Below are 25,405 nucleotides of genomic sequence, written 5' to 3'. Positions count from 1 at the left end.
AAAATAAAAGTTATTTTAGTATTTTAATTATAATTTACTCTTTTATATTTGTAATAAAATAAAAGTTGTTTTAGTATTTTAATTATAATTTGCTCTTTTATATTTGTAATAAAATAAAAGTTGTTTTGATAAGGAAATATTTTTAATGTTTTCCATCATTTTAATAAAATGTAAATAATGCACATAATTTTATTACAACAGCTATTAGCTATTCGGATTTGGACATGATCGAGTTGTATGGCCTGGGTTTCCTACACCATCCGCACAACTTGTGTTGGTTGGTTGTTTCTCGAATATCCATATTGTTACATATTCTAGTCGAACAAGGTCGGCCCTTTGGTTTACAATGCAAATCTCTATCCGGTAACAACTTAAACAGAGCAAATGATACAGATGGCCATACGTTCATCTGAGACCGGTGGGAATACGTGTCTCCACACTTTGTACATATATTCTATTTTGTACACTTCGTCGACATAGCTCATGGGATCTAGACGGAGATTCTGACAAGCTGCAATTACATGAGCGCATGGATAACGAAGTGCGTCAAACCTCCCACAGTCGCAGGTCCTATTTGTCAAGTGTACACGAGATTGCCCGCCAACAATACCTTGGTTCAGTCTGTCAAACTCCGTCACAAAAAACCATAGGTTGTCGCAATCGTGACATACTGTGTGCATGGTGTTGGCCCGTGTCTTCGCCTTGTTAATTTCTTGCAATACCTTCGCGCACCATACATGGCCTCCCTACATTTCGCCTTTATACCTCGCTGCTCGCTTCAAAAATAGTGCTGCTAAATGAAAATACGTCTCTCGCACAACCGATGTTATCGATAAATGATGCGTTCTTTTTAGAACAAAATTTATGCCTTCAGCCAAGTTCGAGGTCATTTGACCATATCGTAGGCCGCCGTCGTATGCTTGTGTCCACTGTTCGAAAGGTATGTTACAAAGGTAGTCATGGCCTTCTTCATTAACTGAACGCAAAACCGCCAACATCTCATGAAAACGGTCCTTATTTATTTCATACCCTGCGAATATAAGATGATAGCAAAAATTACATACCACTTTTCCATTCAGAATAAATTGAATATTACAAAAGAAATTATATTAGTAAAGATTAAATGCCCATGTTGGTCATTTGTCATCGTTCACTTGTAGATCGAAATTACCCGTAATAGTTTGACGCAACGTGCCTTAGGCAATACCGATGGTGTGTGCGATGCCATAAGCTACCCTGACGCTCAATTGAGGCTAGTATTCTGGTGCCCCGATCCGATATAACGCAGATATCAGGTTGGGGGCAGACATGCCTTCTTAGCCTAGAAAGAAAGAATTCCCAGTCATCAGCTGACTCTCCCGGTGTTATTGCAAACGCAATTGGAAGGATTCTCTCATTTCCATCTTGTGCCACAGCTAGCAGTAGTCAATGGGTATATCTACCATATATAAATATACCGCCAATTTGTACCAACGGCTTGCAGTATAGAAATGCATCTCGGCATTCCTTAAAGCACCAGAACAGACGCTTGAACACTTGGCATCCACGGAGCAATCGATCGTTGTAGTACGCAGGTGTTGTTTCAAGGTCTGTTATGCAACCTAGGACATATCTCTCCAGCACCTGACACCACTGCCACACTTCATTATATGAAGCATCCCACCCACCATGCATCTTTTCCAATGCCTTTTGCTTAGCTATCCAAGCATTGCGGTAAGAGGGTGTGTATCTTAATTGGCTACGAATATTGACAATTAAGACCGGCACTGAAGTCTTGGGATCTGCCTTCACCATCGGTAGTATTAAGTCAGCTAACATATTTGTAATACCCTGAAAATTTTTACAGTTATCGAAAAAGTGCATTTTCGGGTCTCCGTTTCTGAAAAATAGATTCGTATTTTTACGAAGTTAAGAGAGTGATTAATTAAAGTTTAATGAAGCAAATTAGCTTAAATAAAGGATAATTAGATAAAAGAATTAAATTGAATGAAGTGTGAAAGTTTAATTATAGGATAAAGAAATTGAAAGGACTAAATAAATAAATAAGCCAAAGGAGTGCCAAGTGTATGGCAAAAATAAAATACATGTGTAATAAGTATTATACATACATTTGTAATACATGTATATATTTACTTATTATTTAAGTAAATAATTAATGTATTTATTATTATTAAATTGATATTATATGATGAATAGATTAAATAAAGACAAGTGTATGGTAATGATTTGGTACAAATATTAAAAATACATACATTTGTAATATATGTATTTGATATTAAATGGATATTTATTATTTAGTGAAAGATATTTATTAAATAAATAATTATATTATAATATATTTATATGATAATAAATGTAAAATGACAAGTGTATGGTGAGGATGAAATACAAATGTAATAATATATGTGTGCCCAAGTGTAAAATAAATATTTGATATTAAGTAGATATTTAATAAAGTCATTTTATTATTATTGTTATTATATATTTTATATATATAAAGTAAAACAAAAGAAAAAGAAACAGAGAATGAGACGAAACAGGGGAAAGAAAAGAAGGAAAGAAAAATAAAAGGAAAATTGGGGTTTTTGAAGCCTTAAGCTTTACTAGGTAAGTCAATTTGATCCCTTTTCTTGCAATTTTGATGTTTATGAAACTCTAGAGAAGAGTACTACATGAATTATATTAAAAGTTAGGAAGTTAATGAATTTTTATGTGTTGATTAAGTTGAACAAAAAGATGAATTAAGGGCTAAATTGATAGAAATTCAAGTTAAAAATGAAATAAGGATTGAATTGTAAAGAGATTCATAAGTTTTATGCTTTAAGGACTGAATTGAAAGAATTTTAAAATTATGGTTTTATGATGAAAAATAGATAATTATGTCTAAGATTTGTTAAAATTGAGTAGAAATAAAGTATGAATTAAGATAGAAAAGTGAATTTAGTTAGGATTAAATTGAAATTAAAAGTAGAAAATCAACATTTTGCACTAAGACTATTTTGGACAGTAGCAGTAGTTTAAGTTTGAAAAATCACCAAAAATTGTAGAAATTGAATTGTAGGATTAATAAAATATGTAATTAAATCTTATTGAGTCTAGTTTCTTATAGAAGAAAAGGTGTAAGCAATTGAATTGGAAATTATGAGATATAATGAATTTTGTGAGACAAGGTCAGAATGAATTCGGGTTCCCCTGTTCTGACTTTGGAAAATCACCAAAAATTGGAGAAAAATAATTATAGGCTTAAAATTATATGTTTAGAATCCCTAATGAGTCTATTTTCAGGATAAATGAACGGGAATATTATCTGAGCTCTGTAATGTGAGATAATTAATTTTTAGTGAAGAAGGGTCAGAACTGTCAGATAGCAGAATAGGGGTGAATTTAAAGAATAAACTGTATTTATTGGCTAAACCAAAAATTTTGAAAATTTTATGGTAAGAATATATATGAGTATAGTTTCAGGGAAAATTTTTGGATCTTAATTTTGAATTCTATAGCTCCAGATATAAATAATTTAGTGACTATGATGCAGATAGACAGCTTGAATATTCATAAAAGTAAATAATAAAAATTATGGATAATGTTACTTACAAGTGTGTTATCTACATTAAGGATGTGGAATGGAGAGGAGGAGGAGGAAAAATATGTATGAATATTCATCTAGCATGGCTAATTTGTATATTTTAGGCTCAGGGACTAAATTGAATAAAAGTAAAACTTTATGGGCAATTTTGTAAAAATGTCAGAAATGACCAAATTGCATGAAATGGATTATTTTATTATTTAAATTACAAAATTTAAATGAAATTATTAATTTAGTTCAAGATCGGGGGAAAACATGTTTTAGGGATTAAATTGAAAAGTATTGAAATTATGGAAAATTCTGATATTTTATAGAATTCATGGACTGTTATCAATATATATGAGAATAATAGCTGGAAATAAGGATTAAATTGCAAGAATTTTATTTTCCTGACCCTAAGGATGAAATCGTCATTAATTAAAAGTTTAGGGACAAAATGGTAATTTTGCCTAGAGCATTAATTAAATGCATTAGAATATGAAATGAATGAAAATGATGATCAAATTTATTTATAAAGATCCGGACGACTCAAATATGAGACTTGATCGTGGAAAAGAAAAGATATCGGATTAATGAAATTATAAACACAAACAAGCAATGAGGTAAGTTCGTGTAACTTGAATTATATTCTTAAATGCTTGAGATTGTATGTTATTGATACGAATATGATTTGAATGTTCATTGTATGAAAATTAAAGAAACATTGATATATTTGATAAAAAGGGGAAGAAACCCCGGTTGAATGAAAGGAAATTTCGATGGATCTCTGAAAAGAAATTGACGGTAAAAAGGATCTAGCCCGAACGGGTGATCCTATCTTGATATAGCCCTCCCGAAGAATATGTGTAAAATGGATTTAACCCGGACGAGTAATCCGAATTAGGGTCTGAATTTAGCTTGGACTGGTAATTCAGATCCAAACTCATTAGAGTAATTGTCGTTGCAGGTGATTTAGCCTGGACTGGTAATCCCACTGTAAGGATGAGGTTCGCGGGAGTGTGCTCTCTGATATGAAGTGTGTAAGACCATGGTTGAAAGATAACATGGCAACCTGATATGAAATGTGTAAGACCATGGTTGGAAGATACCATGGCAACCTGATATGAAATGTGTAAGACCATGGTTGAAAGATACCATGGCAACCTGATATGAAATGTGTAAGACCATGGTTGAAAGATACCATGGCAACGTGATATGAAATGAACAAGACCATGGTTGAAAGATACCATGACAACATGACAGAAAATGAGTAAGACCATAGTTGAAAGACACTATGGCATCATGTCAAAGATAAATAAGGCCGTGGATGAGATACGCTATGACATCTGTTGAACAATTGATATTCAGGTAATATGTATCAGATGACGAATGATTATATGAAATGGTTATGTAAAATGTTTACAAGAACTGGTCATATGGAAATATATGGACAAAATAGTTATATGAAATAATTATGAAGATAGATAAACGAAATAAGTATAAGTACATGGAATATAATTTATGTTAAGATATAAGCTATTACGGAATAAATATACATAAAATATATGGAAATAATGGAGCATGAAATATTGATATAATGAAATGAATGATATATGCTTATGAAGAAACGGTAAGAGCATGATATGTTTCATGACATGTACATATATGATTATCTTTGATATCTTGATACAAAGAAATTATGTAAGTTGAGACTATTATTAAACTCAAGTGCGATATGTCGAGAAAATAGATATATCAATGTTGAATTTATATGAGATATATGCAAGTATACTAACAATGTTGCTGTTTGATGCTTATACAAGTGTCAAACTGTTGATTGAATGGTAATATATTTATTTATATGATGCATTGAATCGGTAAGTATTTAAAATTTTTTTTAGTGATCTGCAAATGGTAGTAATGCTCCGAAACCCTGTTCTGGCAGTGGATACGGGTTAGGGGTGTTACAATATCTGAATCCATCTTTGGATGATCTTGTGAAACACCTGTAAACAAATTACGTTAAATAATGCAGCATCACGTAATAACAATATTATTCAGAAACCCTAGAAGTTTAGTGAAACTGTACCGCCAACATATATATGTGGACTTTTGTACTTTTTAATCTCCCACAAGCCTGTCTTTTTCCTCAACGAGGCCATAATTTTCCATGAACATGTGTTGTCTTTCACTGCACACTTGGCCTCAAACTTATCGGTTTTGGATTTAACCACATTGTAGTTAACCCCGTCCATGATGCTATGTTGTTTCAATGCACTAAGAAAACTATCTTTATTGGAAAACACCTTACCAACTTCCAGTTCACCCGAATCCAATGATGAACTTGTACGGTCACACCTTCTGTGTGATACATCTGGAAACTCCAATGCATCATCTTGAGATAGATCGACATTATGCATGTGGGCTGGAGGCGAGTATGCCCTGAATCGTGGATCTTCTTCTTCTTCATCTGAATCACCTTCAACATCTTCAGGTATAGTTGGAGTAGGCTCCAGTTCAGAAAATAATACAACTTCTGCACCATCGGGCCCGGGCTCTCGAGGTGGATCCACATCGGACTCATCATCCGATCCACCATCATTTGTAACGAACGAGGTTCCCTCACCGGTGGACGTCGTTGGGAGTAAATAGTCCCTTGTGGAAGTTTCATAACGTCCCCAATCAGATGTTGATTGCCAACCACTAGTAGTTGATATCGTTCTCTAGTATGCATTTCCAGTATCAAACGTCGACCCACTGAGGTGTATGTCCCATGCACTAACAGAGTCTCATCCAGGGTTTGTGTATTCTATATTGTTACAAAACACGGACGCTTCCGTGTTTTGCCACCCACTAGCAGAGTCTCGGGCAGAGGTCGTGTATTCCTCTTGAACAGCAGTAGATGTTGAAGTCGCAAATACATTATTTGGCGATGCAAATTGTACATATAACTCGAGATAGGGTGATCCACTAGCAAGATGAGTCTCCACTATTGCCTCCAAGCTACGAGGACCTTTGATGTCGAATGAGTCATATCTCACAGGATCAATCGAAGCACAAAATCGATACTTAATAGACAAAATTTTTATTGGAGTCATTCCGAAGATTTTAGGCCTAATTCTTTTTTGAAGTTCTGTCAAATCTATGTTCTGGTTAAAAACCAGTCGCGTTGTGTTCTCCGATAAAAAAACAACACCGTTCTCGGTGTCATGGACCTCACCATCATAGTAAATAACAACACTAATACATTCACTCATCTTCAGTTTTTATTCTATTTTAACCTCAGTTTCTCTTGCTGTAACTTAGGCAGCCTGAGAATGAAATTTGACTCATTTATAGTCTAAGGCCAAATAGGAACTACTGTAGAAAAAGAGCGTCCACGTGAGAGTTTTTCTCAGTAATTTTGCTGAAAGTGCATACTGCATAAAGCATTTTTGACTATTTGTTCAGAAAGGTCATCTTACAATTTTTTTTTCAGATACCACTGTATCAAAAGAGTGTCCACGTGAGAGCTTTTTTTAGTACTTTTGTTGACAGTGCATCCTACTTAAAGCGTTTTTTACACTATTTTTTCAGAAACTTCTTCTCAAAATTATTTTCTCAGATACCACTGTAGAAAAAAAGCGTCCACATGGGAGCAATTTTCAGTAATTTTGCTGGCAGTGCATCCTGCTTGAAGCGTTTTGGATACTATTTCTTCAGTCACTTCTTCTTAAATTTTTTTTTCCAGATACTACTGAAGAAAAAAAAAACCAAATATTTATTTTAAATACACTAATACATAATTTATGTAATACCCGAAAATTTTTACAGTAAAATATTATCCCTAATATAGTAAAATAAGGAAATAAAGTGACAAAAAGGGAATTTTTGAGTGATGTCAATATTGAGAAGTATATTATGATATATTAATTCAAGAAAGGACTAAATTGCAAAGATGAGAAAAGTCTTGTTGCACAAGAGTAAATACTCAAAATTTAAGGGGTTAAAGTATAAATATAAAAAAGTTCAAGGACTAATGGTGCAAATATTTTAAGGGTGGAATGATCTAGAAACCAAGAAAAATTGATGAATTAGGACCAAATTGAATAGGTAAAAAAATTATGAGGGACTAAATCACAATTTTACCAAATTAAGTGATGACTCAAGGATGGAATTCTAAAAGATCATGAAGGGCAAAATGGTCAATTATTAAGAGAGAGAATTCTAGAATGTAATGATTATGTTGATGATATTTTAAATTAATTAATTAAATAAATATTATTTTATTAATATTTTATGAGGTGTTTATTATTATTATATTATTATTTATTTAGTATAAAAGGAAGGAAAGATGAAGAATTATCAACACATTTCCTTTCCCATGCAAACTAACGTAAGATAAGAAGAAGAAAAGAAGTTTGCTTTCTTTACAATTTAGTCCTTCCACCAAAAATTCATTATTTTCACCTGAAAATTGAAAGAATTTCCATAGCCATCAAGAGAGAAAGATAGCAAGGAGATGATGGAGAGCAAGAATATCAAGTTGGATTCAAGAAATCGAAGCTGGAGGAGAGAGAAAATCAAGTTAAAGATTTAAGTCAATAAGAAAAGGTAAGTACATCAAGATTTCAATATGTTTTAAGTTTGTTATTATTGATAAAGCATGGAAATAATGTTATAGTAGAGTTTTCTTACATAAGGTCCTATGTTCTTGATATGTTAGTGAAGAAAAATAAGAGAAAGTGATGAGAAATGGTGTAGAAAAAGAAAATAAGGATGTTATAACATGGTAATTAATATCTTGTACTAAAACAGTTTTAGACAGCAGCAGTAGTCTAACTTTGAAAAATCATCAAAAATTTTAGAAATCTAATTATAGGATGAATAAAATATGAAATTAAATCTTATTAAGTCTAGTTTCTTATAGAAGAAATTATGTAAGAAATGGAATTCTAAATCATGAGATATGATGAATTTTGTGAGACAAGGTCAGAATGATTTCGGGTTCCCCTGTTCTGAATTTGTAAAATCATAAAAAAATTGGATAAAAATAATTATGGGCTTAAATTTATATTTTTAGAATCCTGAATGATCCTATTTTCAATAGAAACAAATATGAACATCATTCGAATTCTGTACAAGGAGATAATTAATTTTTAGTGAAGAAGGGTCACAACTGTCAGACAGCAGAATAGGGGTAACTTTAAAGAATAAACTGTACTTATTGACTAAACCAAAAATTCTGAAAATTTTATGGTAAGAATATATATAAGTCTAGTTTCAGGGAAAATTAGTGGATCTTAATTTGGAGTCCTATAGATCCAGATATAAATAATTTAGTTACTATGACACAGATGGACAGCTTAAATATTCATAAAAGTAAATAATAAAGATTATAGATAATGTTACTTACAAGTGTGCTACATACATCAAGGATGTGGAATGGAGAGGAGGAGGAGGAAAACATATATGAATATTCATTAAGCATGGCTAATTTGCATATTTTAGGCTTAGGGACTAAATTGAATAAAAGTAAAACTTTATGGGTAATTTTGTAAAAATGTCAGAAATGACCAAATTGAATGAAATGGATTATTTTATTACTTAAATTACAAATTTGAATGAAATTATTAATTTAGTTCAAGATCGGGGGAAAACATGTTTTAGGGATTAAATTGAAAAGTGTTGAAATTATGGAAAATTCTGATATTTTATAGAATTCATGGACTGTTATCAATATATATGAGAATAATAGCTGGAAATAAGGATTAAATTGCAAGAATTTTATTTTCCTGACCCTAAGGACGAAATCATCATTAATTAAAAGTTTAGGGGCAAAATGGTAATTTTTTCTAGAGCATTAATTAAATGCATTAGAAGATGAAATGAATGAAAATGATGATCAAATTTATTTATAAAGATCCGGACGACTCAAATATGAGACTTGATCGTGGAAAAGAAAAGATATCGGATTAATGAAATTATAAACACAAACAAGCAATGAAGTAAGTTTGTGTAACTTGAATTGTATTTTAAATACTTGAAATATGTGGTTATGTGATGAAAATATGATTTGAATGTTCAATTCATGATATTTGATGAAATATTGATAATACTCGATATAAATTGAAAATAAATCCCAGTTGAATGAAAGGAAAATTCGATGGATCTCTGAAAAGGAATTGACGGTAAAAAGGATCTAGCCCGGACGGGTGATCCTATTCTGATATAGCCCTCCCGAAGAATACGTGTAAAATGGATTTAGCCCGGACGGGTAATCCGAATTAGGGTCCAATTTAGCTTTGGTGGTAATTCAGATCCAAGCTCATTAGAGTAATTGTCGTTTGGGATTTAGCTTTGACCGGTAATCCCGACAATACTCTATGAGTTTATATTACTGAGGATTTAGCTCGGGTGGTAATCCCTTTGTAAGGATGAGGTTCAGGGAGTGTGCTCTCGATATGAAATGTGTAAGACCATGGTTGAAAGATACCATGGCACTGATATGAAATGTGTAAGACCATGGTAGAAAGATACCATGGCAACTCGATATGAAATGTGTAAGACCATGGTTGAAAGATACCATGGCAACATGATGAGAAAATGAGTAAGACCATAGTTGAAAGACACTATGGCATCATGTCAAAGATAAATAAGACCGTGGATGGGAGACGCCTAACATCATTGAACAATTGATATTCGGTAATATGTATCGGATGACGAATGGTTATATGAAATAATTATGAAGATAGATAAACTAAATAAGTATAAGTACATGGAATATAATTTATGTTAAGTTTGATATAAGCTATTACCGAATAAATATACATAAAATTTATGGAAATGATGGAGCATGAAATATTGATATAATGAAATGAATGATATATGCTTATGAAGAAACGGTAAGAGCATGATATGTTTCATGACATGTACATATATGATTATCTTTGATATGTTGATACAAGGAAATTATGTAAGTTGAGACTATTATTAAACTCAAGTGCGATATGTCGAGAAAATAGATATATCAATGTTGAATTTATATGAGATATGTGCAAGTATACTAACAATGTTGCTGTTTGATGCTTATACAAGTGTCAAACTGTTGATTGAATGGTAATATATTTATTTATATGATGCATTGAATCGGTAAGTATTTAATTTTTTTTTTAGTGATCTATAAATGGTAGTAATGCTCCGAAACCCTGTTTTGGCAGCGGATACGGGTTAGGGGTGTTACAATTTTATATTGCATATATTTTTTTTCCAAAACCCTAAATACAAATTTAATTACTTAACCCTAAACTAAAATTTAATTAATTTTTTAATTAATATTTAATTTAATTAATTAATCTTACACCCTAATTTAATTAATTAATCTTACACCCTAATTTAATTAATTAAACCCTTACAAAAACCATAAACCTTAAAAAAACCAAACCCTAAACCATAAAAACCCTAACCCACCCTAACCCTAACCCTAAAAAACCCTAATCCCAACAGATGAAAAACGGGAAAAGGCGTCCCAGAAGCGCTTTGTCCACATCAAGACAAATCGCGTCCTCAAGGAAGCGTTTTCTGCTGATGTGGACAAAGCGCTTCCTCAGGGACGCGCTTTCGGCAAATACTCGACTCAAGACCGACGTGGGACGCAATTTCCTCGTTTTCAGCCTATTCCGATAAATAATTAAAAAATCAGCCCATTTTCGTAAAAAAAGTTGGAAATGGGCCTTTATTGGTAAAATACCCATTGTTTTAATAAATATTATTAATAAAATAATTATAGTTATTTGTTAAATAGTAATAATATTTTATCATATTTATTCAAAAATTGAGTGATTAAATCGAAAAAAAAATAATTGAGTGACCAAAATAGAACTAAAGGTATATTGACTAAAATAAAACCAAAGACATAATTGGGTGAGTATTCTTATAGTTTACCCTTTATAGTTTTAGATAGACGACTTGACACAAGCAGTAGCTAGACCTATTCGTGGGTGGGTCGGGTCCAGGTCAAATCTAGATAGAGTATCTTTAAGCACTCTCTTTACTTACATTTAATTTGACTGGAAATATGAACTTGATATTTTATCAAAGCTCGATCGAAATTTAGGTATACCCAACAAAATTAATTTATTAAATAATTTTATAGATTAAATTAAACAAATAAATATCTTTTGGATGCAAACAGAAAGCATTATATAAATGGTTTTCTTAGAATATTATATAAATGAATTTTGAATTTTGAATTTTCAACGACATCAAGTTATATAAATAATGGTAAGAATGGAAATAGATGATATAATGCCTTTTGACTTTTTGAGTTATGACAGTATCAAATTACATAAATGTATTTTAGGTATTTTTAATTTGGTTTTGGACTGGGTGGATTAGAAGGAAATTAGGTTTGGGCTGAAGTTTTATAAACTTAAATCTTTTTAAAAATATAATTAATAAATATTATATAGTTAGCCGAGCTAAGTTTGAGTTAAACATTTTTTGCTCGAAGTCCTATTAAAAAAATTAAATTTAATATTTTATCAAAACTTATTTTTCGAATATTATCAAAACTCTTTCGATCCGTTTCATGAACTGATCTGGTTATAACCATTGATCTTTTTTCCTCTTCGAGTAATTTATTATAACTGAAACAAAGAAACCCAATATAATAGGAAACTGGGGACTTAAAAAGATATTATTCCAAATAAGGCTTAGCAAAATTTGAGGTGGCACACTGGAATGGAAAAAGCAAAATCGAATTAGGGCCCAACCGGGTTCGAACCGGTGACCTATTGATCTGCAGTCAATTGCTCTACCACTGAGCTATAGACCCCGATGTTAGTGCAGTGGCAAATTGGTTTTTATTATTGTGTATTTGTGCATCTTTTATTTTTCCTCCTTTTATGAAAGTTTTCCTATGCATTTCCTATATGATACTTGTGCATTTTTTTTTTTGGATAAGAGATATTTATGCATCTTAATATAGGAGAAATATGTAAAATTAAATTTCAATATCATTGTCCTGTCCCAGTAAACAAATAGGGAAAGAGACGGATAAATTTAGAGTATATGCAGATTTTAAATAATATTTAAGATTTTATATATTTTTTATATTTAAAAAATTAGGCTGATTTTGAAGAGAAATAAAAATGCCTCCTATAAAATGTGTTTTTTTTATTAATTTGATATGTTAACTTCTTTGATCAAACTAAATATTAGTGATTTTTTCATTTTGTATTTTAAGTTCAATTTCTTTCTTACTCACATTTGTATTTTTTATTTTATGTTTTTTAAATTCTAATTAATAATTAATAAATATTTTTAATTCATTCTTTATTTAACCACTCTTTTATTTATATAAATATAAAAAAAACTTAAAACCCTAACTATTATTTAAAATAGGTGTATACTTCAAATTTAGTCGGAAAGTGAAAGGACAGATCATTTAAGATAAGATATTAGATAAGAAACCTTCCTGTTTGTGGAATTTGTGAGACTGTCTGTGAATGAAACACTAAAATGGCATGTTGCATCTCTAAGTCTGTTGTGTTCCAGCAGTGTTGCTGGAGGAGAAGCACTTATAGCTTATTTGGTTGGAACATAGGCAAGAAGAAAACATCTGATCTTAAGCCACTGCCTAACTACCATGATACTGATCTTCCTTTCTCTCTTTCTCTGGTAGAGAAAACTTTCTTAAGAGGTATTCTCTCATTCACATGCATCATTTTCTAGATTCAAAACAATGCTATTATTAAGATATTACTTGTGATTTCAGATTCTGAATTAGTAAAATGCAATTGATATGAACTGTCATATGTTTATGAGCAGGCAGGGAATTAAAATGCTGCTATAAGGCTACTGTTGATGGATTTAGCGCAACGAATTTTCATGAATGCTGTGATTTCAAGGGACCGTGCGTGATAATTGGGTATACAAACAAGTCCTTCAAGTTCGGAGCATTTAACCCTGAAGGGTATAGAAGCACAGATGACTACTATGATACATTTGATGCATTCCTCTTTTACTGGATTGACAATGGGGAAACTGATCCTATCATACTGCCCAAAATAGGGGGTAGTGGTGCAGCGCTATTTGATTATGCTCGAGGGGGTCCCCAGTTTGGGGCAGATGGGTTACTCATTGGACCTCCCCTGGCGCCGGTCATGGGCGGGTTTGCAGGGCCTGACACTAATTCAGGCATTGGGGACTTGAGGCAAGCCAAGTCTAGATTGGGATTATCATATGCTAAGAGGAAGGATGGTAAGGAGTCCCTCTTTGGGGATGACTCCAAGGTTACTCTTGAGGAAGTGCAAGTTTTTTGCAGTCCTCAAATTGCTAGCTTATACTAAGATGAGTAATGGAACTTGTAAATTCTAATAATAGAACATAATATCATTTGCAATGGAAAGAACCCTATTAGCATTTTTATTTATTCTTCATATACTGTACTACTAAATCTCAATTTGTGGAAACCTTCCAAAAGGGGAAAAGAATGCCAACATTGTCAACTTTCTTAAAGTTCATGGCCGCTTAACTCAGTGGTGTTCTTTTTTGGAAATTAGGGTCAAGGGGCAACTGAAGAAGCAATTTGGGATGGGAGAGTCTGGTTTCAGAGAATATTTACTTTATGTTGCATGAAAATAACTTAGGGATATAAGCACTTTAACAATGTATTTCTCAAAGTTATGTGGTTGTTGTTCCTTTCACCAATAGTCTTAGCAAAGTAAAGAGGGAGAAGGAGCAAATTATTAAGAACTTAATGGATGACAGCTTTTGGTTGTACTTAAAAGAGTTTGGCTTGGCTTCATTACTCCCATCTTCTTCTTTTGGTACGAACAAGGCTGCAACTTAAGAACGGAAAGCGTTGCTAATGCTAGTCATTTAGCTCCAATACAATGGCCCTTCGTGACCAGTAGAGACTACTTGCTTCTTTTGGCAATTATTTTAACTGCGTAATTGCTATCATTCATAGTATATGTAGTTGATGATGACTTTTTTGACTTTCTCTCACAATCTGCCAAGCCAAGAACAAAATGGAGAAAATGACAAATAGGGTCACCCTTCTTATCGTGGTGGTATTTTTGGTGAAGTTCACAGGATAAAGAGGTATCATGAACCCAAGCCTCCAAAACGTGAATGACACCATTGAACTGTTAGCAAACTAAGTCCAGATCAAGTACCCCACCGAATTGATACGATGCCTACCAAAACTTGAAAGTGTTTATCTAAAGTTAACTTCTTTATAGAAATGGCGTGCGACATATGATTAAAGTTGGTTCTTAGCTTTAAATCTTGGGCGAATATTGCAATTTTTTCAAAAGTTTCAGGCAATTTGACAGCAATACTGAAGTTGACAACTCTGCTTGATGATCAAAGTTGAAATAAGAACTAAGAAGTAAACATTTACCATTGCCAAATTACTTTGCCTTGCACCTGATTTTTTTTCTTTTCACGAGTGTATATTTAGCATTTGTTGAAGATTCCTTATTTTGGATATTCATATAAATGTTACCTAAAGCTATGAAATTTCAGCACTTGGAAATGGAATAATACACAATGCATAGCTTCCATGAAAGAAACTTATTTTAACCCCCAGGGGGTCATTTTTGTATTGAAAAACATAAAACAGAAACTAAGCTGCTTTCATTGCAGCCCCAGTACAGAATATAGCAAAGACACAGCAATCTTAATGGACCCTGATAGCAGTGAAAGGGTTGTTCTTATATTTATTACTCCAAGAATCAACATTAAAAGGCGTCGTCTTAGAGACCCCTTCTTAGATATGACAAACTAGGAGCTATCTTTCATTGATCATACTGGTGAGGACCCTCCTTAGTCCTTACATCACAATCACCTAATTGTCTTCTTGCAACCATAGATCATCATCACATACTCTCAATTTCCCACCTCCACTAGCAAAATGGAGCTTGGCTTGAAGTTCCGTACCCTACATTGGAAAAAGAAGAACCACCATGAGCTTTTTTCCTTCCTTTTTCAGAAAGGGTTCGGACAGTTAAATGAACCAGTCTGGTCATTGCCTTCATTTCCATAGAAGTCCATGTAATTTGCATGTTCTGAGTACGGTGGCCTGCAGCCAATGTGACTGAGACCGTCAACATGTTCGATTTCCCCAAAATTTGAGTGTGATGAACTAGGGGAGAAGTCCCTCTGTTCATATTGCTGCCACCGCGTCAGTGTGCTTGGAAACTCATACTGTGGAAGGTACTGGGCTGCTGTTTTACATATTTGTGGATAATCCTGCAATAAACCAACGGAATGCTTGTCACATAAACCTAAAGAAATCCTAACAACTGTATCTTCAAGCTCCATTTTCATTCTCCTGTACCTTTGAAGAATCAAGAATTAGTTCAGGTGATACCCAAATGCTGGTGGGATCAGTAGCCACAGAAACAGGCTCAAAAGTTGGCACTTGTGTGACTTCATAAGGATAAGGGGAAGTGATGGGGCTTGAATAACGACTCTCATTGTTAGGGTAACTTGTTTGACAGGAAATATCACCAGAATTGCTCAATGGCTCATTGCTGACTATTGGTGACGTAAGTTCCACATTGCTCGACCTGTTCCCCACCCTCATGGCTTTTGGTTTTCCATGCGCATCAGTCGCCCTCGGTTCATTCCTTTTCACCACACGACACAGAGCAAAAGCACCCTGAAGAGTATAAAACTAATCTTATTATATAATTGCTCTAATGAATCAAAATGCTAACACAAAGAATTATATATGTTTTCACCTGATTGTTTGATCCCTGAGAAGGTTCATCAGAGAGCCGATACTCATGCATAACCCAATCCATTCGGTCTCCTAAAGGAGCACGTCCCCGGTAGAAAACTAGGGTCTTACGGTAGCCGGAAGCAGATTGGCAAACCACTTTCCTATCTTTTCCGGTAGCTTTCCAATAGCCAGCTTTGGTAGCTCGGTTTGTTCTTGAACCATTCGGGTATTTTCGATCCCTGGGACAGAAAAAGAACCATTCCAAATCTCGCTTCGGAAGGAATGATTTCTCTGCAAAATAATTAGACGATTCAACAGTTGTTTTAGTACTTTTATTTGCATTTTTTTCTTTGAAAAAGAAAAAGTTGCAGGTCCCTTGGGAATAAAAGAACACAAAACAAACAAAAAAGTGCTTTTCCCAACATCAAAAGAAATCCACGTTCATCATTAACGTGAAATCATATTTGAAACTACATCCAATTGGGTGATTATTTATCTCCTAAAATCTTGAACAGAGCAACTTTTACAGTAAAATCTATTGAGTTCTCAAGGTTTAAGAGGAAAAAAATGTGCAGGAAAGTACCAGGCAGCTCCCAAGGATCAAACTTGTACAAATCGATGACAGGGATCACTTCAAGCTCAATTTCAAGTCCTTGAGTTTTTCTTTTTAGGTAATATCCAACCAATTCCTCATCGGTCGGATGGAACCTAAAACCTGGTGGCAATGATCCCCCTTCCATTATTGCTTAGTAACTTAAGAGGAAACGAAAGACTTGATAGGCAAAAAGGGAAACAGAACAAGCTAAATACAAAATTAGATTTAGATCAGAACAGAAGAGATTTAGAAGCAGAGCCAAGAAAGTTAACAAGTGTGGCGCTAAGTGCCAAGGCTGAATCTATTAAAAATCTGGAAAATCCAAAAGTAGAAGCTTTTATAAACACTAGATTTTTTGTCAAGAATCGAGTACAATCTCCACAGAATGCACCCGGTGAATAACACAATCATTGTCTTTGAAATGTAAAGATGTTCTTCCACTAAAAGTAGTATACCCCACTCACCCCCTTAAAAGAAATTTATCCCAAACTAAAATTAGATTGAACTATAGCTTTGATTATAAACTGCACCTAGAACAGATTCAACTTTGCAATTGTATTGTTAATTCAGTATCAACTTGGAATTTTTGAATGGCAACTGCTAAAAGCAAAAAAAAAAAAAAAAAAGAGAGAGAGATGGTGCAGTATGGTAGTAACTAGAAAGCAAAAGGTAGAGAAGGGAAGGGAGGAAGAAGAGAAATTGAGTAAGAGTAAAAATGGAGGAATGGGGGAGGGGGGGAGGATGTGTAATATATAGAGAAGAGAAGACAGCAGTGAGTGACCAGTCAGTCCTAAAAGAATACACCGAAAGTGAACAAGAGATTGCTTATCTGAAGCTTACAACGAAATTCCACATCCATGGCCCACACCTACTTGATCTCGTTCACACCTATGGCCTCTCCCCTACCTTCCCGCCAATTTAATTTATGACCGTTGCATTTTATTAGGCCGCCTTATGTATTCCTTTTTCAATCCAAATTATTTGTAACCCCCAAACAGTTTTTATAAAGCTTAAATTATGCTATTTGTCCGAAAGTTGTGGATTTACTTTAATTTGTTCTTATATTTTTAAAATTTTAAAATTTTAGTAATCACCAAATAATAACCGTTAAATTTATGAAATTAAAATTATACTGTTTTTAAAATAAATATTGATCGGGTAAAAAACTAATAGTATTAAAGTGAAAAATGGCATAAACTAAAATAATACATTATAAAAATTGAAGTTGTATTAGTTTAACACTTGCAATTTTTTTAAAAATTTTAAAGTTTTAAATTTCAAAACATCAAAGTCAATTAAATAGATTATTAAAAAATTTATCCCTTGATAGTGTCGGTTGATTTATTTTGTTACCGTAATAATGAAATTAATTAATTTAATCTCTTTTAAAATTTTAAATTTTATTTTATTTTTCAAATTAAAATCAACTCAAATAACTCATCTTTGATAATTTGTCTAGAAAACACAAATTTCTTTTGCTTATATGATCTTGAACATTTCATGTTAAGCTAAAAGCAAAGAAAAAGTCTTGCAATTAAATTAATTAATTTTATCTTCCATGCTAAACCACATTCATCATTTTTTTTATCACTTCTTTACCCAAACGAAGAACAATTAATTAATATAATTAAAAGAAATCTAAGTTTCATTGGCAATTATTAAATAATAGTTATTTGAGTTGGTTTCATTAAAGATAATTTGGAAACATAAAATAAAAATTTTAAAATTAAGGAGATTAAATTAATTAATTTCAATATTATAGTAACAATTTGATTCACATTATTAGGGATAAATTTTTTAACCATTTATTTAATTTATTTTAATGTTTTGAAATTTAAAATTCTAATATTCAAAAAGAAATTTAGAATTTTAAATCGATGAGATAAACAAATACAATTTGACTAATTTTACGTGTTAGTTTAAGTTTTACTGCTTTTTCACTTTAATCTTTCATTTTTTTTACCCTCAATCAATACTTAAAAAAAGATAATCTTTGGGTGACCAAGATAAAAATGTAAACATGACGTGGGATGTATAGTTAACCGTAGTTAAAGATTTAATATTTGGGTGACTAAAATAAAATCACCTTAAAAGTTGGGTGACAAAATTGTAAAGATTTCATTTTGAGTGACTAAAATAAAAACACCTTAAAAATTAGATGATCAAGTAGGTAATTTACCTATTTTCTTTGTTGAAAGAAGTGTTTTGAGAAAAAAGCTACATTAATATTTTAAGCAAATAGTTAACAATATTAATTATTTATATTAAATAAGGAGGTTATAAAATTAGAAAATTAAATTATGTCAAATTAATCTAGTCAACAACTTTTGATAAAATGACAAAAATATTATGTTATAGGTGCAAGATCTCAAGCAATTTTACTACTTCTCCAATTATTAAAAAAATCTTAAATTTAAATATAATAAAAAACAAAATAGAATATAAAATATTGATATTAAAGTGAAAGATGTATGTTACAGTAAAGAAAAGAAAAGGCATTGATAGGTTTCTTGGTCTAGTCTCCTTCCATGTCATCTTGAGTAGGACAAAAACACTTTTTCTTTCTTTTAATGTGGTTGCTTATGTCATGTACAAATGTAGATGATGACACATTACTTTTTTATTCTTTTTTTTAAGGAAAAGAAAAATTATGTAATATTTAAACTATTTTAGTTTTTTAATTTCTCTGCCTCAAAAGGGAAGTATCTAACTGCGTATTTGGAAGGAAAAGACACAGAAATAATTGAGTTAAGCCTTTTACTTTAGACCTTGCTTTCAAGCAATGGAAAAGGTTTAACTTTTATTACTTGCAATTTTGACGAAAAACAAACCAAAATTGTAATTTAAGAATATTAACTAATCATCCTATATTAATTCAAAGATTCTATCCTCATGATGTCACTGATTAGGTATGATTGACTTTTTCCGTTGTCTTGAGTTGTTTATGTATAACTTAGATTTTATTCGAATCTATCTAATTCTATTAACGTATTTTAAACTTTTCTTAAGGTTTTTTTTTTAATTAATCTTTGTGCATTTCTCTCTCTTCTTATCAACTTAAAATTCAAAGGTGGAGACTTTTTTTTTTTTTTTCTGGCTTTCTCAATTTGACTCACTTCAAGTCTTTTTTTTTCTTTTAATGAAATTTTTTAATCGTGTTATTATTTCTTTTCATGGATAGAAGTTATACATTTATATAGATTTGAGGGATTTCTTAAAGCTACCAAAGAAACAATATGGACTATATCTAATCATTTACTCCTTTGAATGAATTGTTAGAAGCAAAGTATAGTTAGGGGGTTGGCAGGGCCCTGGCCTCCCCTAAAATGTATTTTTTTTTATTTAAGTCTTCTAAAATTTTTAAAAATTTTAATTAATAAAGGTAAAATCTCACTTTAATCTCTAAAAAATAATAAAAATTTGATTTAATCATTTTAAGATTATAAAGATATATATTATTAAAATGGTGAAATTGTATTTTACTATTATAAAAATTAAAATTTAATTCTAGCCCCTTAAAAAGAATTTCCTGACCTCACCCGTGCTTAGAAATCTAAACTGTAAGATTTCTTTGACCGAAGTTTTTGGGTATTATATTCTAGTGGTTGTCAAGGGTTTATACCTTTGAAATCTCTAACATTTTGGCTCTTTCAACTGGTGTGTTTGAATGAATAGTTAATTGCATCGCATTGCTTGGACCAACAATTTTCACAACCTTTGAAAATAAGTTACAAAGAGTTTTGGTATATGAAATCATGTCATAAATGGAGTTGATAAAGTATAATCCTTTGAGACAATACACTAGAAATTTAATTAATGATCTCCCGTTATGGTGCATCTAATTCCTTTTTTGAGTCTTCTAATAGATTGGTTTGCAATGCATGATAATCCAATGGCATCAACCATTGGCTGATAATAATATGGTTGTGAAGCGTTCATCGAGATACAAGAATCATAAAAAAATCGAGCCACCGCCATGTCCGCTTGATTCCACTTTTCTTTGCTTTGTAATGCAATCTTGATAGTGGCATGCCTTTTTTTCTTGCTTGTTATGCTATTGCCTTCACCAAGGATTCTAACATCTTGCTCTTCTAACACATCGCCTTCAAATTGATGCACACTACGCCCGGATAGGTTCGATACTCCTCTCACTGTTTCACTCACTCTTTTATGATCTTCAACTAAGTTTTCTTGCATCTGATATCACACATCTGAAGGAACTTTCTTGCATTGCCCAACATCATCCATTTTGCCAACAAGATGCATCTTCATTTGGGATCACCTCAGCTACTGCCGATGAAAAGCTAAAGCAAAAGACTGAAGGCTGAGGGAGGAGGTTGAACTAGATTTGATCTCAAATTTAGAATGGCCAGAGACTGGAGTAAAGATGGTAGACCAAAGCTGAAGGGATTGGCGGTTCGACAGCGACTGGAGGCTGAGGGAGAGCTGGAAAGAGTCCGAGGGAGACTAGAGAGTGAGAGAGAGAGGAATGAGACAGAAGACTGAGGGTTGAGGCAGCAGGCAAGTGAGGTGAAGCAGGCAACATGTTTGGGTCACATGTGTCTGGCTTGGTCCGACTTAGAGAAGCCCATTTTTTTTAAAATCGGTTCGACCACTTTTTTGGTTCATGTTTCAACCGCGATTTCTCCTAATTCCTGATCTAATCAATTTTTTGCTAGTGTTTGGATTGATCACTCAGTCGATTCCCAATCTGGTTTAGATATCCTTAATACCGCATTGTGCATAATTTTCTATCTACATCTAAAAGTTAGTACATATATATCTTTATTCAAATACGTGAGGGATTAATAAAAATATATGAAAATGTTTTCCTTAATTTTAAAAATCATTTATCAATGTAATAAGTTTTATAAACTTACATTTGCCTTTAAAGGATTTTCTTTAAGTTTGATAACAAGTAGTTCATATAAATTTTATTTATTTTACCCTATAAATAGAATTCATTATTTTCATTTAGAAAGAGGGTGAAGCAGAATAATTTTTAGGGACGAATAAAATTTTAATTTTTATAGTCTATATCTTTATAAAATTTAAAGGATTAAATCAATTTTTATAATTTTAGGAGGGTCAAAGTGTAATTTGACCTTTACTAATTTAAAATTTTTAAAAATTAGGAGCTTAAATGATAATTTTTCATTTTAGGGGGGGCCAGGCCCATGCCAGCCCCCCTAAAATCGCCTATGATTTAGGGTATTCAATTCTAAAAGGAAAAGTTAATTTAATTGATTACTTGTTATTTTTATTAAAGATTATTTTAGTTTTTTTTTTTAAGATTGTTATATTATATTGTGTGAAAAAGTATCATTTTAGTGAAGTTTTTACTTTTTAACTTGTACATTTTAACAAAGTGTATAATATGTGATTAAGTTTGTTGTATCATTGGAGACGACACATACTATCTTAATAGAGGGACCTAGGCCATACCTTAACCTTCATTACCCTATTTTAATTATTAGAGTTATCATATTTCAACAACTTGATCATATACTTTTATTTAATTAGAAGAATTATTGTGCAACCTTCTCCATATTATTTATGTTGTTTGCTAGGTTCCTAATCTTTCGAGTCCACCCTACTGCGTTGATTGGGATGAAGAGATCCCTCAACTATAGGGGTTTGTTGATTAGGATTAGTTTTATGTATGAGTATCCATTTCCAACCTTGCTCTAAAGATTAGGGGTTTGCTCTAGACCTTAATGTTTCCTTAATGGAAATAGCCATCGACATCTTAATTAGCTGTGATTAGATCACTATAATATCTCACAAGATTGGAATGCAGAGATCAATTGGTTGCAATGGAGACTCCAGAGATTCATGGACATCTTACTTTCGTCTCTGATTTGCTGTTTCATATTTGTGTCTCCATGTGCTCCTCTTTTATTGATCATTCTGATATAAACTGAAAATGCAAGTTTCTAATTCCTTTGTTGAACGTAATCCATATGTTTTTTATTCCAAAAAAGAAAAAAAAAAGTATACCTAAGAGATTGATGGAAAAGTATTGATTGAAGGATTTTTGCAGCACACACTAAACCCAAGACAGGATTCCTAATATTCGTGACAAAACCATTGTTTATATATATTATTTAATTATTTAAATTTCAATATTCTGTGGTATAATGATAAAATTAATGAAAAATAATAATTTTTAAATTTTTAAATTTAAAATAAATTACTTAATTACTAACATGACATTCATGTAGTAATTCATGTGTATGTTACATTGTTAAAGTTAATAAATTTTAATTTTACATCCAATTTAGAGTAATTTAATAAACATCATAAATTTAAATTGAGGTTTAAAATATATATATATATATATATACTTGTAAAATTGAAGTATGAAATGTTATCCTCTCTCTTACTGCTTTCGGCCCTCCCCTTGCACAATTTGCTATGCTAGCTTCTTCCTTCAACAATCAACAGCTACCTCACCTATTAATGTGTGCTGCCAATAAATGTTCCTTTAGACATATAAAGGATTTCCCTAGTTTTTTGTAATTGCTGAAAATGGTTGGTATTGAATATGATTAGACGACTCAATATCATTCAACATGAAATGATAAGTGCATATTATATGCTTGTAATCGAGTTTATGATACGCGCAATAACAGAATCGGGAAGAAGATTTGGAAGGTTGAAATTAAATTGTATATTTTTTAATAGTAAAAATATAATTTTATTATTTTAATAGTTTATATCTTTATAATTTTTAAAGGGTTAATTAAATTTTTATTATTTTTGATGCCAAAGTACAATTTTATTATTACTAATTTAAAAATTTATCATTTTAGAAGGATTAATGGCCCCAGAATCTCTATTACGCTCCGCCATTGAATATGAGGTTTGAGTATTTACTTACTTGATTAAAAACTATCAAATCGCTAATATTTTTGGTTTAATTATGTCTTCCTAATTAAATTGGGTGATTTAGGGGTTAAGAGATTCATGAACAATAGTTCATCAAGACTCGGCATCAGCCAGTCATTTTCTTTCCCATAGATGAGATTGTGGGAAATCTGAGTCACGTAAAACAAATTAAACCAAAGTTTCAAAAACTTGACACTGCACCAAACCTACGATGGACTCATCGACTGAGGCCAAGCAAAAGTGATGTAAAATCATGTGTTTGGCTGCATCTATGGAAGTATACACATACATAATAGTTATGGAGTCCTCAATAATTAGGTTATTTGGAAAGTAAATTAGGAGCCTCCAAACACTATTTCCTTATTTAGGCAAATAAGACAAACAAGGTTACTTTTGAGCCCTCTTCCAAATTAAAGCACAATATAATCATCATTGTTCTGTTATGGATATCTATGAATATGAACTGTGAAAAAAAATATATCACAGGCTAAGGATTCATCATGTACCCCACATGTTGCAACATGAAAGCAATAATATAATTGACAGTCAAATCGCGAAAATAATTGTGAGATGAAAGGAAGGAATTGAAAAAAATCAAAATTTGAATATACCAATACGAGAAAATTATTTTCCATTTTAATGTAAATAAAATTAGAGAAAATAAAATAGATATGTATTGATCTGATTATGAATTGGGTTAAATTTGAGACGGATCGATGCTAAAATTTATATTCATCTTTTAGGCTCAGCTAGGCTCGAAAAATGAGCATGAAGTTTTGCCCAAGCTCGTCTCAGTCCGTCCGTATTTAATTTTGTTATATTATTTTTTATATAAAAATAAATTTAAAAAATATGATATCTTAAATACACTACAAAATATTAAAAAAATGTTTCTCAACAATTGAAAATGCATTAAAAAATCTTTATACTTAAATAATACTAATATAGTTGCAACTTAGTAAGCAAAATGGCTCTAAAATAGTAGCAAAATTAACAATAAAATCAAGAGTCATATAATATTCAAACTATAATAATAAGATAGTAGCAATATAATAGTAAAATGACAGCAAAACAACAACAAAACAATAGCAAACAGTAGTAGAAAATATTTTTTAGGCAAATTTAGGTCGGACCAAAAAATTTTACAAGAGACTTAACCTGTTTAGAAAACAAACATTATTTTTTATTCAAACCCATTTGGCGGGCTTATATTTCTGCTCAAACTCTTCTACTTTTCAGGTGGGTCTCTAGACTTAGACGAGGTGACTTGACCCATAATAGGTCTAGATATGTATGTTAATTTAAAATTATACATTCTTCAAATATTTTATTTTTTTTCTTCTTTTCATTTTTCAACTCTATCAACTTCCATCTTTACTACTAAACACACCTATAAAAAAAATATTTTTTATTTTTCTATCCCTTCAGAGTTGTATTTTACTTTTCACACTACTAAACAAAAACCTAAACAATCCATTTTCAAATATTCAACAATTAGGAGTTTGAATGTAAGAATAATATTTGGTTTTCTTAGTCAACTAATGACATGGTAGACAAAAGTAACTCTTTTGGTGAAATTAGAAAATGAAGATTAAACATATCAAAGAAGTAAAATCACCTGTTTTACCTGTTTAATTTC

The 25,405-nt window shown here is 31.7% G+C and overlaps 4 protein-coding genes and 1 non-coding gene across 6 annotated transcripts; 1 reads left to right on the top strand and 4 right to left on the bottom strand.

Annotated features, from left to right (window-relative positions):
- Nucleotides 1–371: 371 nt before the first annotated feature.
- LOC128296587 (uncharacterized) lies at nt 372–1,794 on the bottom strand. The gene is made up of 4 exons (XM_053032017.1): nt 1,458–1,794; nt 1,236–1,415; nt 766–1,030; nt 372–621 (listed from the first exon to the last, which is right to left on the bottom strand). The coding sequence occupies exons 1-4, from the start codon at nt 1,792–1,794 to the stop codon at nt 372–374; spliced, it is 1,032 nt and encodes a 343-aa protein (XP_052887977.1).
- Nucleotides 1,795–5,631: 3,837 nt separating this feature from the next.
- On the bottom strand, nt 5,632–6,822 carry LOC108468284 (uncharacterized). The gene is made up of 2 exons (XM_053032016.1): nt 6,394–6,822; nt 5,632–6,288 (listed from the first exon to the last, which is right to left on the bottom strand). Exons 1-2 carry the CDS (start codon nt 6,820–6,822, stop codon nt 5,632–5,634), a joined length of 1,086 nt encoding a protein of 361 aa, XP_052887976.1.
- Nucleotides 6,823–12,308: 5,486 nt separating this feature from the next.
- TRNAC-GCA (transfer RNA cysteine (anticodon GCA)) lies at nt 12,309–12,380 on the bottom strand. The gene has a single exon. It is a non-coding gene; the product is annotated as a tRNA-Cys (tRNA).
- Nucleotides 12,381–12,944: 564 nt separating this feature from the next.
- Nucleotides 12,945–13,958, top strand: LOC108469114 (uncharacterized). The gene is made up of 2 exons (XM_017769999.2): nt 12,945–13,247; nt 13,376–13,958. The coding sequence occupies exons 1-2, from the start codon at nt 13,067–13,069 to the stop codon at nt 13,894–13,896; spliced, it is 702 nt and encodes a 233-aa protein (XP_017625488.1). The 5' UTR covers nt 12,945–13,066; the 3' UTR covers nt 13,897–13,958.
- Nucleotides 13,959–15,016: 1,058 nt separating this feature from the next.
- Nucleotides 15,017–17,674, bottom strand: LOC108468149 (NAC domain-containing protein 71-like). 2 transcript variants are annotated; one of them, XM_017769019.2, is made up of 5 exons: nt 16,864–17,674; nt 16,300–16,571; nt 15,894–16,217; nt 15,586–15,805; nt 15,017–15,494 (listed from the first exon to the last, which is right to left on the bottom strand). In XM_017769019.2, exons 1-5 carry the CDS (start codon nt 17,018–17,020, stop codon nt 15,460–15,462), a joined length of 1,008 nt encoding a protein of 335 aa, XP_017624508.1. In that variant the 5' UTR covers nt 17,021–17,674; the 3' UTR covers nt 15,017–15,459. The 2 variants fall into 2 exon arrangements, with proteins under 2 accessions (XP_017624508.1, XP_017624507.1); XM_017769018.2 differs by having other exon boundaries at nt 15,017–15,805.
- Between the last annotated feature and the right edge of the window lie 7,731 nt (nt 17,675–25,405).

Source organism: Gossypium arboreum, chromosome 8 (genome assembly GCF_025698485.1).
Source record: "Gossypium arboreum isolate Shixiya-1 chromosome 8, ASM2569848v2, whole genome shotgun sequence".
NCBI lineage: Eukaryota > Viridiplantae > Streptophyta > Magnoliopsida > Malvales > Malvaceae > Gossypium > Gossypium arboreum.
Note: the sequence above shows the minus strand (reverse complement) of the source record. Positions and strands in the feature narration are given on the sequence as shown.

What these genes read in the sequence shown, in the direction of transcription:
- LOC108468149 (XM_017769018.2), bottom strand. Translation starts at nt 17,020, where the DNA reads ATGGAAGGGGGATCATTGCCACCAGGTTTTAGGTTCCATCCGACCGAT. An exon ending in TGATCCTTGGGAGCTGCCTG is followed by an intron (nt 16,572 to 16,863) that starts GTACTTTCCTGC and finishes ATTATTTTGCAG; the next exon opens with AGAAATCATTCCTTCCGAAG. An exon ending in TAATTCTTGATTCTTCAAAG is followed by an intron (nt 15,806 to 15,893) that starts GTACAGGAGAAT and finishes GGTTTATTGCAG; the next exon opens with GATTATCCACAAATATGTAA.
- LOC128296587 (XM_053032017.1), bottom strand. Translation starts at nt 1,794, where the DNA reads ATGGTGAAGGCAGATCCCAAGACTTCAGTGCCGGTCTTAATTGTCAAT. An exon ending in GCCGTTGGTACAAATTGGCG is followed by an intron (nt 1,416 to 1,457) that starts GTATATTTATAT and finishes GACTACTGCTAG; the next exon opens with CTGTGGCACAAGATGGAAAT. An exon ending in TTTTTGAAGCGAGCAGCGAG is followed by an intron (nt 622 to 765) that starts GTATAAAGGCGA and finishes GGAGTTTGACAG; the next exon opens with ACTGAACCAAGGTATTGTTG.
- LOC108469114 (XM_017769999.2), top strand. Translation starts at nt 13,067, where the DNA reads ATGGCATGTTGCATCTCTAAGTCTGTTGTGTTCCAGCAGTGTTGCTGG. An exon ending in AGAGAAAACTTTCTTAAGAG is followed by an intron (nt 13,248 to 13,375) that starts GTATTCTCTCAT and finishes GTTTATGAGCAG; the next exon opens with GCAGGGAATTAAAATGCTGC.
- LOC108468284 (XM_053032016.1), bottom strand. Translation starts at nt 6,822, where the DNA reads ATGAGTGAATGTATTAGTGTTGTTATTTACTATGATGGTGAGGTCCAT. An exon ending in GGCAAAACACGGAAGCGTCC is followed by an intron (nt 6,289 to 6,393) that starts GTGTTTTGTAAC and finishes AATGCATACTAG; the next exon opens with AGAACGATATCAACTACTAG.